Raw genomic sequence first — 17,784 nt, forward strand, 5'->3', positions numbered from 1 at the left:
GCTCCCCGTGGAGCAGGGAGCCCGATGTGGGGCTCGATCCCAGGACCCTGGGATCATGACCTGAGCCGAAGGCAGACGCTTAATGACTGAGCCACCCAGGCGCCCCTATGTGGGGAGACTTAAGTAAATTTTGAAGTTTGAGGGTCATTTTTGAAGCCTGTCTTTCTTTTTTAGGGCACAGGACTCTGCTAGATTAACATATATCATATCTTGTATGATTGAAGGGTCAGCTTACCCACTTTGTTCATCCTGCTCAGGTTAGCAGTGAGTTAACTGAGACCCAGGGTCATCCCGTGACTTGACAGCTCTCTAATATCTGAGGCTGTCCCAGCTTAACATGTCCAGTCTGTCTGTAGCAGATGACGGCAGTAACCTCCCAACTTCTGCTCCTACCAACTAGTGTTGCTTTCTTTCCGGGCCTTCTTCACTTAGTAGCCAGGATAATTTTATCTCCTAAATCTGACCATGTCTGTCTTTCTGTCTCACCCTCTTTCTTTCTTGTTCTAACTTTCAGCCATATCAAGGACTTTCCATTTCTCCTGGGGATAAAGACAGATTGATCACTGTCCCTGCCTCATTCCCCAGCTTCTGTGTCACACACCCTGCTGTCTGGGCGCCAACCACCCTGGCTTCCTCTTACTTACTCCCACTACCGCAGGGCCTTTGCATGAGCTTCTTTTTCCTGCTCCCCTCTTGTCAGCACTTCCCAGGGTTGCTCCTTTAACTCTCAGCTCATGTAATTTCATCAGTCCTTGAAGATACACTCTCCTCTTCTCCTGTCTGGGCTTGGATTCTCACCTGTTACCACTTGTCCCAATTGCCAGGCTGTTTTTGCTGTTTAGTTGCCAGGGCCTATCTTTCCCACCAGCTGTGCCCTCCATGAAGGCAAGAGCTATGCCTGATTTATTAACCTTTTCTTCCCCAGTCATAAGTTGGTCAATATTTGAAGAAATAAATGCCAGTGTTAAGCTCATGTTTCTTGACTTCAGACCAGAACATTTCCCTTTTACCAAGGGCCCAAAGCATCCCCTAATGGACACCTGTATTGTGGGTGGTCGGGGTGGGGGGTGGGGGCGGATCCCACCATTAAGATCCAATCATAGTGGTCTTTTCTCATTTTATAGTGTTAAAAATTGGTTGGGGATAGTGGAAGGAAGATAGCAAGCAGCTAGTTTCCCTCCCATCCATTTTTATTTAACTTTTGGCACCTACTGCTGTTTACTCAGATTTTGGTGTGAACATTTGCTTTAGCCCAGCATCATATAGACATGTTGAGTTTAATTTATAAACAGTGGGTGGATGTCCTGCAAACAGTGCTGTGGATGCCAGGTCCTCGGTTATCCCTTCGAGCTCCGGAGAAAACTAATGTGACTCGCACCTGTCCCCTCCCCCTCTGCATAGCCTGGGGTATTGTTATATTCTGGGGAGACTCAGACACAAGGGGCTCCTCTCCCTAGGATGATAAACTTTATAAACAACACTTATGCAGTTATGCAGTGTCATCTTTATGCTATAATGTCATATAGCAATTACTGCTGTAAGCATTCTTCATTTGTCATTCCTGTGATCTCCTAGCAAACCCGTGAAGCTACTGTAGTATTATTCCAGTTGTACTGAACAGGAACTGGGGCACCAAGAAATATAATGCCATTCCCACAGTTGGAGTGTGACAGATGGTGGTAGTCAAATTCAGACTCAGCTGGCTCCAGAGTCTGGCTCCATATCTGCACCCATGCTCTGCATTTTACTTCCTGTCTCAGGAGGGTATAGACCCCGAAGCCCAAGGGTGGCTCCTGCCGTGGACTATGAACTCTAGGTTAAGAAACTCAGAATTTGGAGCCTTAGCTCCTTCCACTCCCTTCACTGTTCTGCTGTGATTCCATCCCAGTCCACAGTAACAGTTCAACAACCAGAGGGCCTTGTTCTAGAAAGTCCACTCCCATGTACCTTTCCTGCTTACCCCTCCTTTCCTATCAGTCTCCATTTGTTAGCTCTTGCTGGCTACCTTCCTAATTGTCTCCTAATCCAGATTCAGCTTACTTCTATTCTTTTAAAATTGAAATTGAAATTCATTACTCCCAGCGTGGAGCCCAACACAGGACTTGAACTCACAACCCTGAGGTTAAAACCTGAGCTGAGATCAGGAGTTGGACGCTCAACTGATTGAGCCACCCAGGTGCCCCTTTATTATTATTATAGTATTATCTACTTACTGTTTTTTCTTTCAACTGGCTCTCTTTATTTTAATTAAAGGAATTGAGTATAAAGGAAAACTTTTTACCAGCACCTTAATGGGAAGACCCATGCTATTTGACATGGATAGACTAATATAAGCATGTATGTCTGTGATCTGTGAAAATAAATCAAATTACCGAAGTTACTAAATTTAGCATAATACTCTTGGGTACAAGGGGGAAATGAATGAATATCAGGGAAGTGTGGAAAGCATATTAGCACTGAACTGAGACTTTTTCCCCCCCTTGATGTGACCAAAGCATAGAAAGAATCAAGAAGAGGAAATACCTTTTTACTCTGTGTTGTAATAAATTCAAAGCATCTACTCAGCACTTATGATCTCTCTCAAGTATTGCTGTGGTGTCTGTCCTAGGACACTTCATTTTGTGGGGAAGTCAGTATTGCTTTAAAATGGAACTTGACGGACTCCTGGGTGGCTCAGTCAGTTAAGCATCTGCCTTTAGCTCAGGTCATGATCCCAGGGTCCTGGGATGGAGCCCCAAGTCTGTCACGCTTCCTGCTCAGCGGGGAGTCTGCTTTTCCCTCTGCCCCTCCCCCAACCCCTCCCCCTGCTTGTGCTCTCTCTCTCTCTCTCTCATAAATAAGTAAAATCTTTTTTTTAAAAAAATGCAACTCTATCTGAAAAAGGAGAGGTCTAAGGGCCTTGCCACTTAGACCCTGTTAGTGCCATGTGAACAGGGGTGGAGACTGAGGCACAAAGAAGTCAGGTATCTTAACCAAGGTCATACTGCTCTAAAGTAAGCAGAACTGGATTCCAACCCACGTCTGTCCATCTTCTGAGCTCTTGGCTTTTAATATATTCTGTATTCTGTGGGAGGTACCTTTATTTTGTTTTCAAACAGCTCTGTGTCATCAGTGGTCATCAGAAAATGGTTACATGATAGCTGGGAAAGTTTTCACTTCCCAATTTTGTAGGTAAACAAAAATAGAAGCCACGTTCAGAAGGGGGGAGTATGAACACGGAGCGTGCTGTGTGCTCTAGTGAGGAATACAGTAAAATGAAAAATGAGATTAATGTTTCAGATTGTACAGTTCCCTAATTACGCTTTTAATTATACATATAAAACAAGTAAAATGACCCCTGACAGAGACATAAATGATTTAGGTAAAATCAAATATTTATAAGATGCTGCTGAGTCCCTGGGTATATATTGTAACAGATGCACTCAAAATGCTTTGCCTTCATTGTTCGGATGCAAAGTGTTATGTATAGAATTTGTAACAGGATGAGAGTAATCAACAGTATTTAAGACACTACTGAGCTAATTCGTAGGTATTTTGGCTTTAGAACTAAAGACATATGATTGGTTTAATATATTTTATCTTATAAAATATCATACTGTGTTTTAAGGATCGCCAAATTACAACCCCTGCTTGTTTCTGCGTTCTTAATGGTTGAAAAAAAAAAAATCAAAGCTAGATTAAGATTCCATGACACAAAATTATATCCATATTTTAGTTTGTATAGTTTTATTGGCGCGTTCACTTACATTTTGTGTTTGGCGGCCTCAGTGCTACAGAGACTAGGTTGGGTTGTAGCAACTGCGATCCTATGGCCCACAGAGCCTTAAATAGTTACTATCTTGCCCTTCACAGAGAACATTGCCAACCCCTGCTAAAACATGCCTAGCACACAGCAAAGATGAAACAGCGCCATAGCATGTTTAATTGGCGCAAGAAATACTTGCTTTGACTTCATTTCATCTCTTAATCTGCTGTCCCACTAATTAAACATTCACTGTATATTTTTTTTCAGAAATTGGAGAAAAACTGTCTTTTGCATGCAATAAAAAGGGATTTATACGAGCAGGGTTCCTTTACTTGCTTTTAATGCTTCCTTCATATAGAGGATTACTGAAACTAATTGCACTGCTTTAGAGATGGGTCATTAGCCTAGTCCCTATCTTTTATGGAGACCTAATTTTCATGCAGGATTTCTCTCTAAAGCTCGAACTGGGATCTCTTTAGGAAGAAGAGGCAGTGATGATACAAGAGCTTTTCTGTGGTTTACACAAAATTGGCTGTTGATCACAAACCATGAAGTATATTGGTTGACATCTTACCCATATTTAGCAGCCAATAAGTGTTTGTTGAACGAATGCATGAATTCACTTTAGAAAACAAACAAAAAAAGGGAATGTATCACTTATAAGATAAAATCTGTTTGTTATGCATTTGGATACTGCATTCCTTTTGGGAAGATAATTGTTATGCTAGTATAAATCCAAGTTATTTGTTCTCAACGTCTCTTTCCTGTGTTTCAGGAGGGGAATGTTTTTGAAAGTTAGGGTTTAAATTGACTAAGTTTCCCTATGTCTTGGAATTCTCAGGTGTTCTTTTGGATGGGCTAAGTAAAATTTTCCTATACATGGAATAAAACAGAGTATTAAATTAGATCTCGTTATCTGCAATTATTTGAATGACTTAACGAATAAAATTTTGCCAGCATTTTCCTGGGCACCATTTTCAAACACCATGAATGCAACCCCCACCTTGGTCGTATGCCCACTGATATTGCCTTAAAATTGGAAGAACCTGCAAATTTTATTTCCTGATATCTTTGCGTAAGCTTTCTAATCAAAGAAACGTGCCTCTCACATCTGGCTTATCATATGTTTTTCCCATCTCATTTCAGACCTTGAACCCTGGGGTAGCCCCAGGAGTCAGTGTTTACAAAAAGAAAAATCTCCCTCTCCAGATTGTTTTGGTCATCGAGCAGACTTAGGAGACCCTGATTCAGAGCATCTTACTCTGACCATCTCCATTCTTTTTCTTTTTCTTTTTCTTTTTTTTTTTCCATCTGTGAAATGGATAAGAAATTTTGAGATCATTCCCTGGGAATTTTCATGATTTAGAGTGAGCTGGAGCTTGACAACATTCTGCAGCTAGATTGTGCTAATTTATTCAAACTGGTGTTTTTGAGTTGTTTTTTAAACAGGAACGTGAGGAAATAACGCACATCATGTAAGCCTGAACTTCATTTGAAGCAACGGAGGAAGTCATTCGGTTTTCCTGTGGAGACTCACTTTGTTCCCTTCCCTTCCACTTTATACAGTTGCCATCCTCCTAAAGGACGACTATTTTGTCAGTGGTGCCGGCCTGCCCGGCAGATTCAAAGCCGAGAAGGTGGAATTTCACTGGGGACACAGCAATGGTTCTGCGGGCTCTGAACACAGCATCAACGGCAGGCGCTTTCCTGTGGAGGTGAGAACACATCGAGATGTCAAGTGTAGCCCTTCTTTGGGTCCTCACATTAATGAGATGCTTCCTCTTTACCCCCAGTGACTTCGCAAATCAAACTTGTACCGTCCATACCTTTGTCTCTGGAAATCCTTGATACACAGCTTGATGGGTGTTATTTTCCTCCTCAAGCTTCTCACCTTTGTTTAACTGGAGAAGCATGGGGAAGTCAGGGGCATCATGGTCTGAGTAGACTCACCCCTGGCCAAGGATTTTCAACCATTTGTTTCACTTGACACAATTCCTTTACTCTTGTTTCTGAAGTCCCACTTTTCAAAGCTGAAATTCTGTATGAAACTCAGGTGACGGTTTTCAACCTTTTCTAGAAAAGAGAAAAGTTACTTGGTACATGAAGAGGCATCTCAGAACCTTCTCTCAGTGGGGAAGCTGTTGTAAGGTTTGTTTGCTCCTGCCAGTTGTCGAGAAAGAGGCTGTGGCCATTGGTGGTGTGACTCTCGGTTAACATTGCTGGGATCAATGGTGACATTTTGCCTTTCCTGTGTCAGTTTTCTCAAAGATCCATGCTGCTAGACAGAAGAAAGGTGTGGGTACAGGAGATGGTTTGTATCTTTTTGGTAAGGAAGGGAGGGAGAGAGCAAGACTCTAAACTCCTTCATTAATGTTGGGTGGGGGCAGCACACCCTTTCCATTGCTAACCTTATTTTTACCTTTCATCATCATCAGGATGTGGATATTCTTTTGTTGGGGCACACAAGTTGGTTAGGTTGTTTGGTTCTCTAATGTGGTAAGCTTTACAAATTTGAGGAAGAACTGAATGGGTGTGCCTTCTAGCCTATGATTGGACTCAAACATGGAACAGCAACTCTTAGTGTTTTATAACTTCTAGTAAGTCATGACCTACTCTGATTATCTGAGCCATACTTGAGATCCCCTCCATGTAGGGAAAATACACGGATATACACACAGATTTGCACATAGTTTATAGGGATTCATCATTCACCCTACCTCCTCAAGCCCATTTATGGACCATTTAGGCATCCTTGAAGCATAAGTGAAGAATCCTTTCAAGATGAGAAAATCAGTAGTATTTCTTTGTTTGGAGATGCCTATATTCACATATAAATTTATTTCTTATCTGTGATTGCTGAAGAAACCAGAGATAACTATTCTGAGAAAATGCGTCACATTTTTTCTTGTTCAACAGCTGACAAATTCCCGGTACTAAGATTCTTCTGTCTGTGGGACTTCTTGTACTAGTTACACTATTTAAAGGTCTCCTGAGTAGGGTTTTTGCTAATGGGCTCTCCTCCTCCTTTTGTACTGAATGAATCACTTCTTAGAGTTCTTAGCTTTATTGGTACTTGGAAAACTTGATTTCTAGAAGCAAAATGATACCATCTTTTTCAAGTTTAGAGTTTCCCTTCTGTTCTTGCTGACTGGTTCCCATTGGCAGTGTGAGTTGAAGAGATAGTTTGTGTCCAGCTAGTTTTTCTTGAAAGCCTCTTTTTCTCAGAATTGGGCTGCCATTTGTTCATCTAGTGTTGTTCAAACAAAAGACCTGTGCTTTGAAAGATTGGAAACTGGTTTTGGCAGTTGCCTTGGTAAAGAAGAGCTCTAGAAATGGGAACTGGGAACTTTTGCCTCATTCTTAATTACATCCCTTAATGTGGTGACGGGCCTGTCTCCTCCTCTTATTCCATTCATATTTGGAGAAATGCATAGACTAGATGCATATTCTTTCTTAAAGTTACTACTTTAAATGAATATTTCACTTTTCTTTTACTCAGAGTGCCCTGAAATTCAGAAGCTAATTATAAATGGCAGCTACAATGCACAGACTTATTGTTCAACCAAGTTGTTTGAATTTATTTCTTTTAAGTAATGTCAGATGGTAAGACTGCCTGTATTAATTGGGCTCCTCATCGAGGCCCATCTGGTTTGTAGCTTGTTTTTTTATTTTTTTTAATGTGATAAACATGTTAAATTACTTAGTGGATATATTTGAAGGAACTTGGAATTTCAGAGATCAAAGGTAATGGGATCAAATTTAACTTTAAAAAATGCAAGGAAAAGTTGCTCACTTTTTCCCAAAACATGTCTGTAATATTTTATGTTAAATTGTTTTATTTGAGCTCTTTATCAACAGGAACTCTCCCTGATGTTCTTACAGTTTGAACATCTCAGACTTGGTTTATTTCACTCCATATAACTATGTTGTTTTCTAAGAAATTAAAAATGAAAGTAAGAAGGGGCGCCTGGCTGACTCAGTTGGTTGAGCCTCTGACTCTTGATTTTTGGCTCAGATTATGATCTCAGGGTCATGGGATCAAGCCCCAAGTTGGGCTCCGTGTTGAGCACAGAGTCTACTTAAGATTCTTTCTCTTCCTTCTCCCTCTACCCCTCCCCCAGCACATGTTCACTCTTCTCTCTCTCTCTCTCTCCCTCTAAAAAATAAATAAATCTTTTAAAAAAATGCAAGTAAGAAAACTGTAGTGTATCATGGGGTCATTTATCAGCATTGGGGACATTATCTGTCTTGTAAACAGATTCAGAGAAGAGTCGTGGTTGAAGATTGCACTGAGATTGGTAGAACAGAGCGCTGTTTCTCAACTAGAGATGGCCTTCCCCGCCCCTGGGGACATTACACATTGTCGGGGGACATTCCTGGTTGTCATCACCAGGGGCAGTGGTATGCTCCTAGAATCCAGTGAGTAGAGACCAGGGATGCTGTTAAACATCCAGTTCATAGGACAGCCCCCAGATAAAGTATTATCCCGCACAAAATGTCACTGTTGTGAGGCTCTGGAGCAGAGAACGCGGTATGTTTCTTTGGAATCGAAACTTCCTTTACCTGTGTGGCATCGCTTTAAGTACGTTTGAATCCTGACGACTCCCTGCTTGAGGGGTTGTTCCATCTTCTTGCGGATTTCAGAGAGGAAATGTACCTCGCCTGATGGGTAAGAGCATTGCTGGTCCTGGTTCCTTGAGGTTCCACTTGAGGTTAAGTCGTGACCTTGGCTATTGATTTCAGCAGCTGCCTCAGTGCTCCAGCTCTGCAGGCTGAGTTGTAAGCATATGCCCTGCAAGAATCTGGACCTGCTCCCTGAGGGTCAGTTGCAACAAGCCCAACTTTGTAGGTTTTGCTGCTTCCTGGGAATTCCTTGAGGTCACCTATAACAACTTCGTACACATCCAGAGATCAGACCTCCCCACATTTTCCTGGCTGCGATCCTGGACTTGTTCTTGGAGTTCCTACACTTCAAAACATCCCATCTAATAGAAAAATAAATGGCCTTGTAAAAACAAAATAAGAGCCTTTCAATAGCCAGTTTTCTTTACAGCTCAGTTTAAGTTAGGAAACAAAGTCAGAATCAGATTACAATGCCATGCCTAGGAGTTTAGACCCAATTTGGATCCCCAGATGCCCTCAGCTCCTATTATGCAGCTTTATTCCTTGCCGAGCAGCAAATTTTTCTGGAGTACCTACTGTCATGTAGGCGCTGGGTTATAAAAATGAACCAGAAAGACAGTGGCCTTACCCTTGAGATACTTGCACTCTGGTAATGCCGGGCGCCTGGGTGGCTCAGTTGGTTAAGTGACTGCCTTCGGCTCAGGTCATGATCCTGGAGTCCCGGGATCGAGTCCCGCATAAATTGAGCAAGCAGTCACATAAATATAGCTGTGTTATATCGGTTATGATACTGTCTCTGAAGAAGAGGGATATTTTGCCATGAGATATGGAAGACCTCTAGGCAGATATTTATTAAGCTATATTTATGAAGTGATATTTATTAAGGTGGAAGAGATAAGTTGGAACCTGCCCATAGAACAGGAACATGCAAAGGCCCTGAGGCAGGAGATACTTGGTAAGTTGGAGGAATAAAGAGAGATCATTGGGGGTTTTGATAGGCAGGACAGTGCCCTCCCAAAAGGTCCACTCACTCACCCCTGAATCCTGTGAATATATATATTACTTTACATGGCAAAAAGGATTTTTTTTTTTTTAAAGATTTTATTTATTTATTTGAGAGAGAGAGAATGAGAGACAGAGAGCATGAGAGGGAGGAGGGTCAGAGGGAGAAGCAGACTCCCCGCCGAGCAGGGAGCCCGATGCGGGACTCGATCCCGGGACTCCAGGATCATGACCTGAGCCGAAGGCAGTCACTTAACCAACTGAGCCACCCAGGCGCCCGGCAAAAAGGATTTTTAAGATGTGATTAAGTAACCTTAAAGTGAAAAGGCTCAAAACATTCCAGGGATTAAACAGTGGTGTGTCCTGCTCCAGTTCTTCCATGGCTCTTCAACTTTGTATTACCTCTGCGACCACAGTTGTCTATGACAGCTTCTACTGTATCCTAAGTTTTCTCTCCGCCCCTGCTCATTCCCTGTTCTGTGATTGGTAACTTCAACAAAGGTTCATGTAACACTGATAGGATTGAATCGTGGTGTTTCCACCAATAACTGAAGTTGGAGTTAATGCAAAGAGAAATCTCCAGATAAAACCTCTGATAGCTCCATTAAAGTGGAGGTTCATTGCATACTTGTTGTCTAAGGTAATTAAAATCTTGTTTATTACAATAAGAGATCGCAGGAGTTGTTGATTCAGACTTATTGGTACTTTATGAGTTGAAATCTTCAATAAGCTTAAATGATCCAAATTGATTGTGTGCGCCCTTTCCAGTGAAACTCACAGCTGGTTCATTTCAGCTCTGCTTAGAGCATCCTAGCAAGTGAATAGCAGCAAAGGCATTTTTCCTAATATACACCATGTACACATTACCATATGGTACAGGCCTGCTATCCCTTAGCTGAAATTCATGAGGCCAGAAGTTTCAGAACTCAGGATTTTTTCTGGAAAGGTATTATGGTGCATATGCTATACATATTACGGAGGACACATAGTGGGGTCTGGCCCTCTACTCCTGAATGCACCAAGAATCCTGCAACATGCAGATTAATATTCACGCTAAGTGGGAAATCTCAGTGTTCTAAATGGCTTCACATCTCTTTACATCAGGTTTTGCCACCAAATTAGTTTTCGCCCACAAATCATAAATAACAATAATCACAAAACACCTTTGGTCTTGAAAACCTTTGAGATTTTATCATCACTGATGAAGAATTTATGAATCTGTGTTTTATTTTATTTATTTATTTTTAAAGATTTTATTTATTTGACAGAGAGAGACACAGTGAGAGAGGGAACACAAGCAGGGGGAGTGGGAGAGGGAGAAGCAGGCTTCCCGCTGAGCAGGGAGCCCGATGCGAGGCTCGATCCCAGGACCCTGGGATCATGACCTGAGCCAAAGGCAGATGCTTAACGACTGAGCCACCCAGGCGCCCCTGAATCTGTGTTTTAAAAAGTGGATCCGTAGCATGGCGCCACTGGCTTAGGGCCCTAAGAACATGGGTTCGTTGCAACCATGGCACAAACACACTGGATTATTTGTCTCCCTGGTGGGCCCAGTGTGTGCAGGAACTATGTGGTGGTGGTGTATGGCTTTCTTAGAGTTGAGTTTTGTTCGGGGGGCAAGAACTTACTTGCTTTAGGCTGACCTTGCTCTGTGATTCTTTTCCATTTTAACACTCTGCTTAGGCCTGCAGTTGTCTTCAGTATCCACGTTTTTCAGCATGTTACTTTGACCTGCTCCTGTCTTCCCTCCTGTCCGCCAAGCTCCCATCTTCCTGCCTAGAGACAGGCTAATATTAACCCTTTTCATTTTGTGAAATGGATCTTGGTTCTTCGAATGCTTCTGTTACATTCTGCTTAGACACTTATCTTTCTATTGGACCCCTCGATTATGTTCTCAGTGACTTGCATCTGCCTTCCTCCTCCCAGGTGAGCTCATGCACTCGTGACACACACAGAGGCCTCCCCCAGCGTCACTCTCCACACTCGTGCAAGCATGGCAGGCTCCGACACAACTCAGACGTGGGCCAGTCCACCAGAGGCTGAGCTCCTGTATTGACCCCTGGCTTCCATAGTCTGATATGCTGGAGCACGGACTAAATGTTCAGGTTGGCTAGCACTCCTTTACGGATTCCTTCTTTTCTGCTGGAAGTAAATTTAGACACAAAATGCCTTCCTGCAGATGTATTTTATATATTGGCCAATTTTAAAGGCTTCTTCTCTAGTAAAGAAATCTGTTTACGTTTATTTAACTCAGTTTTTGTCCAGACTGGTATGAGCCCAGTGTCCCACTCTCCTCTCAGTTTAAGTTGACAATATCACTCTTTTGGAAATGAGATTTATAACTTTCTCCTGTCCTCTATTCCATATTCCTTGTAAGAAACGGAGGGATGTCCGGGTGGTGCAGTTAAGCGTCTGATTCTTGGTTTCGGCTCTGGTCATGATCTTGGGGTTGTGAGATCAAGCCCTGCATGGGGGCTCCATGCTTGGCGAGGAGTCTGCTTGGAATTCTCTCCCTCTGCCCCTCCTGCTTGTTCTCTCTCTCTCTCTCTCTCAAATAAATAAATCTTAAAAAAAAAAAAAAAAAGAAATGGAATCCCGTTCAAATAAATGTTTCCAGAAGACACCAATGATGATTTTGATTTCACTTATCTTGAAAATTATGAGACCAACTTGGCTTGTTCACAAAACAGTTGTCATTAATAAACTCGATAGCGTTTTGCTTTCTCTGTCATTAAGGGAGATTGAGGGGCACCTGGCTGGCTCCGTCAGTAGAACATCTGACTCTTGATCTCAGGGTCGTGAGTTTGAGCCCCATGTTGGGTGTAGAGATCACTTAAATAAAACTTAAAAAAAAAAAAGGAAGATTGAGACATTTTCTATTAAAAATAAGTTTTGCCACATCATGTTTTTCACCCTGCCTTGTGCTTGACTGAAATTCCTGGAATTATTGCAGTTTCTCTGAAAACTTGCTTTGTTCCTGGAGAGTCCTTTGTGGGTGTGCTCAAGGCACTGTCTGTTTTCCTTGTCCTGCCTCCTAATGAACACTGGAAGTATCAAGGACACTGTCCCTGGTTATCTGGTGTTTGCTGCTCTGTGATGGGGCAATCGTGTCTCTCTCTGTAGTGACTTCCATTAAATGGTGAGGGAATTGGCTGAAATATAATCAATGACTTTACTGAAATAAAGATTCCATTTTAGAGCAGAATGTTTCATCCTTTACTAGTGAAATACTTGATTTCCATCTGGCTGATCTTTTATGTGTATGTCCTGGGTTAATTAAGGAGAACATACGAAGGGGCCCTAGTACTTAGCTTATGCTCAGTGGAGGAGTAATGCCTGGTTGTACGAAGCTGGAGAACTGGTTTGGCAAGGCAGAAGCCGCCTTGGCCCCTGGCCTCCATACTGTCCCACAGGCCCCATCACAGAGTCTTCCTTAGATGTGAACTTGGCTCAGGGCTGTTTGATGGTGTGTCGCTGACATGTGGTGTGCTGATACTGGGTTGGATTGTACTGAGAATCACAGAAATGCAGATGAGAGTGTGAAAAGAAAACCCAGTTAAATTGGAGATCATTTCAATCTAGAAATGTGATGACCCCAGGGGAGCCCTTGGACAACCAAAAAGAAGGTGGAGAGTTGGTGGTGATGGTGTTGGAGGTGGTGCTGGTGGTTAAGATTGTAATGATGTTACTGTAGACACCATTTAATAAGCATTGCCGGTGTCAGGAACATTCTAGATGGTACCTCATTTAATTTTCTCACCTCCCTTATGAGAGGGGTACCCTAAGGATGGGACAACTGAGCTTCTGGGAAGGTACGTGGCTTGGCTGAGATTTACTGTTAGGACTTCAGAATCTAGGCTTCAGTGTCTACAAAATCTTAACCAGCATTCTTTTTATTTGATAAGTCATTTCCTTGTTTTTCTTGTTATTGCTTTAGGTTGTTTTTAGAATCACTGATGCAGTAGAAATAACTGCTGGAATCTTAACTGCTATTTATTGGATAACAGGGAGGGAAAAAAAAATCAAAGGGCTTCATATGTTCGGAGTGGCTGAACCAGTAGTAAAACATACAGCGAGGAGAGGTGAGGGCAACTGGAAATGCTCTCAGCTCTTTGTCTAGAGGTATCTGTAGGAAACACTACATTTTGTCTGGATCGGCCACTTCTGTTTATTTTTAATCATGTAGAACAATACTGATAGAAAATATAATGTGAGCCATTCATTGTACTTTTTTTTTGGCAGCCACATTAAAAGGTAATAAGAGGGCGCCTGGCTGGCTCAGTCAATTGGGCGTCTGCCTTCAGCTCAGGTCATGATCCCAGAGTCCTGGGATCGAGTCCTGGTTGGGCTCCCTGCTCAGTGGGGAGTTGGCTTCTCCCTCTGCCCCTGCCCCCACTCGTGCCCATGGGCGCGCGCGCGCTTTCTCTCTCTCTCTCACAAAAATAAATAAATAAAATCTTTAAAAAATAAATAAATAAAAGAGGTAAAAAGAAACAAGTTATTTTACTTGACTTGAATAATTTATTTTATTTTATACAATTTGTGGTATATAATAATATTTGTTACAAAATCAATTAAATTTCAATTGATTTTAACAATCTATTATTGTTACCCTAATACATCAAAATATTACTACTTCAAAATGTAATTAATATAAAACAATTATTCCTGAGCTATTTTACATTCCCTTTTTTTTGTACTATCTTTGCAGGCTGGTGTATACACCAACCGCACATCTCGATTCAGACTGGCCAATTTTCAAACACTCAGTGCCGCATACCCTACCTGAAACATGTAGACGTAAGGGCTCCAGGCCACACTCATGGGCTTTAGATGATAAACTAGCCAAAGAACTAACGGGAATTCTTTAGGAGGAATTTTTATGCTGAATTTGTGGTAATTTTCACATTTTTTCTTTTCTTTCCCAACCAAACAATATATATCATTTACCTTTGCATTGCGATCTGAGCTGGTTGTTGAAAGTCTTCACCTAGATGTGATGCAGGTTTTTTTTTTTTTTCTTTATAAGCTTTCAGTATTTCCCTCTTACTTATTTATTTATTTTTACAACGTTTATTCCTGGGGCTTTGAACACTGTTCTTCTCAGAATCTATTTCCAAGCTGAGGGACTCAAATAAAACTGGCTCAGGGAGACCTTTGTGCACCAAAGGTAGAGACCTCAGGCAACTGGATCAGATGGACTGTAAGTTCAGGGTCAGGGGGATTTATGGGCATAAGGCTCAGACACCACCCCCACTCCCACCCCCGCACTTTTTGCACTTTTTTTTCCCCCTGTCCTGTCAAAATTTGAGCAGGAAGGTTTCAAGCCATCTTAAATCTAAAGCCTTTAGCAAGTTCTTTAATGCCACCACCACTCAGAAAGAACAGTGAGGAAGATTTATAAGGAACAGAAAGAAGTCAGGATTGAAAGAAAGTCTGTTTCCCCTTTAAATCCCCAGCATAGAATTGCATAGTACCCCCCCCCCTTAATAGAAGGGAGAGGAAACTCCCAGAAGCTTCCCTCCCTGGTTGCAAGGCCTGGTGCTGTGTTGAGCGCAGATATTGCATTGGGTACATTTACTGCGAGATAGGGAGACCAGCTGGGTAAATTTGCCAAAACCTTATTTTACTTAAAAATATAAATTTCATCTCTTGAATGTTTGAGGATGTCTTAGAAGACAGGGCTTTAAAACTCAGGTTAATACACGAAAGATATTTGGGTTAATAGTAAAATGACTCCTAAATCCCAGCTCTTACTAGATAGATAGAGCTTTGATTTCTGAATCTCCCTATTACACCTTTCCTGCCTTGGTTTATAAAGTTCAGTATTTCAGGGAATCTTCTTATGGTGTGCCCCAGTGTTCCCCATTCCCTGATCAAGGAAGGCTGGGGGTGAAAGAAAACTCATCCCACTGCCCCCTGCCATTTCTCAGCCTATTTCTGCCTTTAAATTTGCTCTAGTCTCTGTCTCTGATCACTTTATTTATTGGCAGGGGAAATGTGGGCTAAAACATCATAACCATATGTAGCAGCCCCTGGTACATTTTCTGGATTCTGTTAGTTGGTCTAAATGCTCTGCACAAAAAGTATCTGTGGTCAGATACATTTAGGAAAATGCTGCCTTCTATACCTTTCTCTTGTACCTTGATCATGGGCTAACATAGTAAAATTATTAACAAATATTCCAGCAGAAAAACTTGTTCAATATTCATGTAACCAGGAATCTCCCAAACTCAGTTGACCATGGAGTTCTTTTTCTTTCTTTCTTTCTTTTTTTTTTTTGTAATATCCTGAGAGGCTCATGATAAGGAGAATTTCCTGCATGGGGGAAATTCACATGTGGGGGAGCTCTTTTCCATGCCTTGATGCTATATAAAATGTTTAAATTACGTTCTTACACTCTTCTTTCATTTCTAAATTATCAACAGTGTTCATTCAGTTTTTAATAGAGCCTTCTCTGTGTAGGACAAAGAATGCCCTGGCCTCAAGCGGCTTTTATTTCAGTAGGTGCTAAGGCCCTGAGGCAGAAGACTGCCCTGCACGTTTGAGCAAGCAAAGGGCAGAGTGATAGGAGTGCAGTCAGCAAAATAGTTGGGGTCCTGATGATATGGGTCCTGGGGGAGCATGGGCAGCTCTGTGGCTTTTACTCCAGGCGACATGGAAAGCCCTTGGAATGTCCTCAGCAGAGAGTGGACATTATCTGCCTTACATTTTAGAAGGATCCTTCTGGCTGCACTTGACCATAGGAAACACCTGTGGACACTGAAGTCAGAAGGTGATTATGATACTTCAGGAGAGGTGATGGTGGCCTGTGCTTGAGATGGATATACGGAGAAGATGTTGAATTCGGATTATTTTGAGGGAAGGACATATGCTACTCAAGAGAGATAAGATAGATAGCATCCCTATCTTACCTGTTTGTATTTCCTGTTTTAAAAAAAGTTTGTATTTCCTGTTTTAAAAAAAAAGGCAATTTTAGGATAAAAAATCATGGATCACTGACCAGTCTATAATATTTTATAGCATTTTGTTTCATTTTTTAAAAAGTCTTTTAAATTGTTGATTATGTAATTTTCAAATTTTATTTGTGTTATATGGATTATAGACCAGTTTTGATTACATACTATCTCTTGTACACTAAACAAGAATGTCGGGACAATGTCGGGGCAATGTCGGGACAACTGGATGGTGCAGTTGGTTGAGAGTCTGACTCCTGGTTTTGGCTCAGGTCATGGTATCATGGGTCCTGGGATCGAGCATTGGGCTCCGTGCTCAGCTGGGAGTTTGCTTGAGGATTCTGTCCCTCTGCCTTCCCCAGTAAATAAATAAATCTTAAAAAAAAAAAAAAAAAAGGAGAAATGTCCCATAGTGAATTGATGAAACACAACAGTATTAAAACAAAGCCCCTCTCCGAAGGCTTCCTTTGAGTTAATAGATGTCAGTGCTTCGAGCAGGACCCGGCACAGGCTAAGAGCTTGCTCGGTGTTAGCTGCTGGTATTGTGTCCAGATCCTGTGCTTACATTAGGCAGCACATCCTGAATTCATCTGTTTCTTTTCTTTGCTACTGTTTCTACCCAGGTTCAGGCCATCACCGTGTTGGCCTTTGACCGTTGCTGTAGATTCCTGAGAGCTCTCTCTTGCCCCCCCACCATCCAGTGCCTATCTAGTAACCAGAGTGTTCTTTAAAACACTTGGCATCACATTATATTTTCCCTTTGTTTAAAAAATCTGCCAGTGGTTTACGGTCACATGATGAATAAATCCAAAGATCCTACTTTATCCTACAAGGCCTTACCAGATGTTGGCCCTACTCCACCCACCCCTCAACCTCCCCATCTCAGTTTTCACTGGGTCTAGAATGTTCTCTCCCCCATTATCCCTTCTTGTGGCTCATTCCTTTCTAAATCCTACCCATCATGATATTCCACGCTCTCTCCTCTCAACTCAGCCCTTTTGTTCCTATTACCCAGCTGCATTTTCTTCATAGCACCCATCATTTTTTGAAATTACTTATTGATTTGTTTACTTGTTTATTAACTCACCTCCCTCACCCCCACCCCCATACACTGCATGTCAGCTTCTGGAGGGGAGGGGGGCCTGTCTGTCTTGTTCACTGCTGAGTCTCTGCTGCTGACGGATATAGTCCCATAAAAGAGTAAGCAGTGATACGTATTAAGAAACCAGCATTCTCTGGTGCAGCCACTCTGGAAAACTGTATGGAGGTTCCTCAAAAAGTTGAAAATAGAGCTACCCTATGATCCAGCAATTGCACTACTGGGTATTTACCCCAAAGATACAAAAGTAGGGATCTGAAGGGGTACGTGCACCCCGATGTTTATAGCAGCAATGTCCACAATAGCCAAACTGTGGAAAGAGCCAAGATGTCCATCGACAGATGAATGGATAAAGAAGA

General features: G+C 42.0%; 1 protein-coding gene across 4 annotated transcripts in view; it reads left to right on the plus strand.

The window, feature by feature from the left end:
* Positions 1–17,784, plus strand: part of PTPRG (protein tyrosine phosphatase receptor type G) — a 700,100-nt gene that overhangs the window by 415,892 nt on the left and 266,424 nt on the right. For all 4 annotated transcript variants that reach the window (XM_081820217.1, XM_081820222.1, XM_081820227.1 and 1 more), the window contains exon 4: positions 5,312–5,460. In XM_081820217.1, coding sequence (XP_081676343.1) covers positions 5,312–5,460 — 149 coding nt within the window. The remainder of the gene's footprint in view (positions 1–5,311; positions 5,461–17,784) is intronic.

The sequence above is a fragment of the Leptonychotes weddellii genome, chromosome 1 (assembly GCF_054177405.1).
Source record: "Leptonychotes weddellii isolate Sample4059 chromosome 1, ASM5417740v2, whole genome shotgun sequence".
Lineage (NCBI taxonomy): Eukaryota > Metazoa > Chordata > Mammalia > Carnivora > Phocidae > Leptonychotes > Leptonychotes weddellii.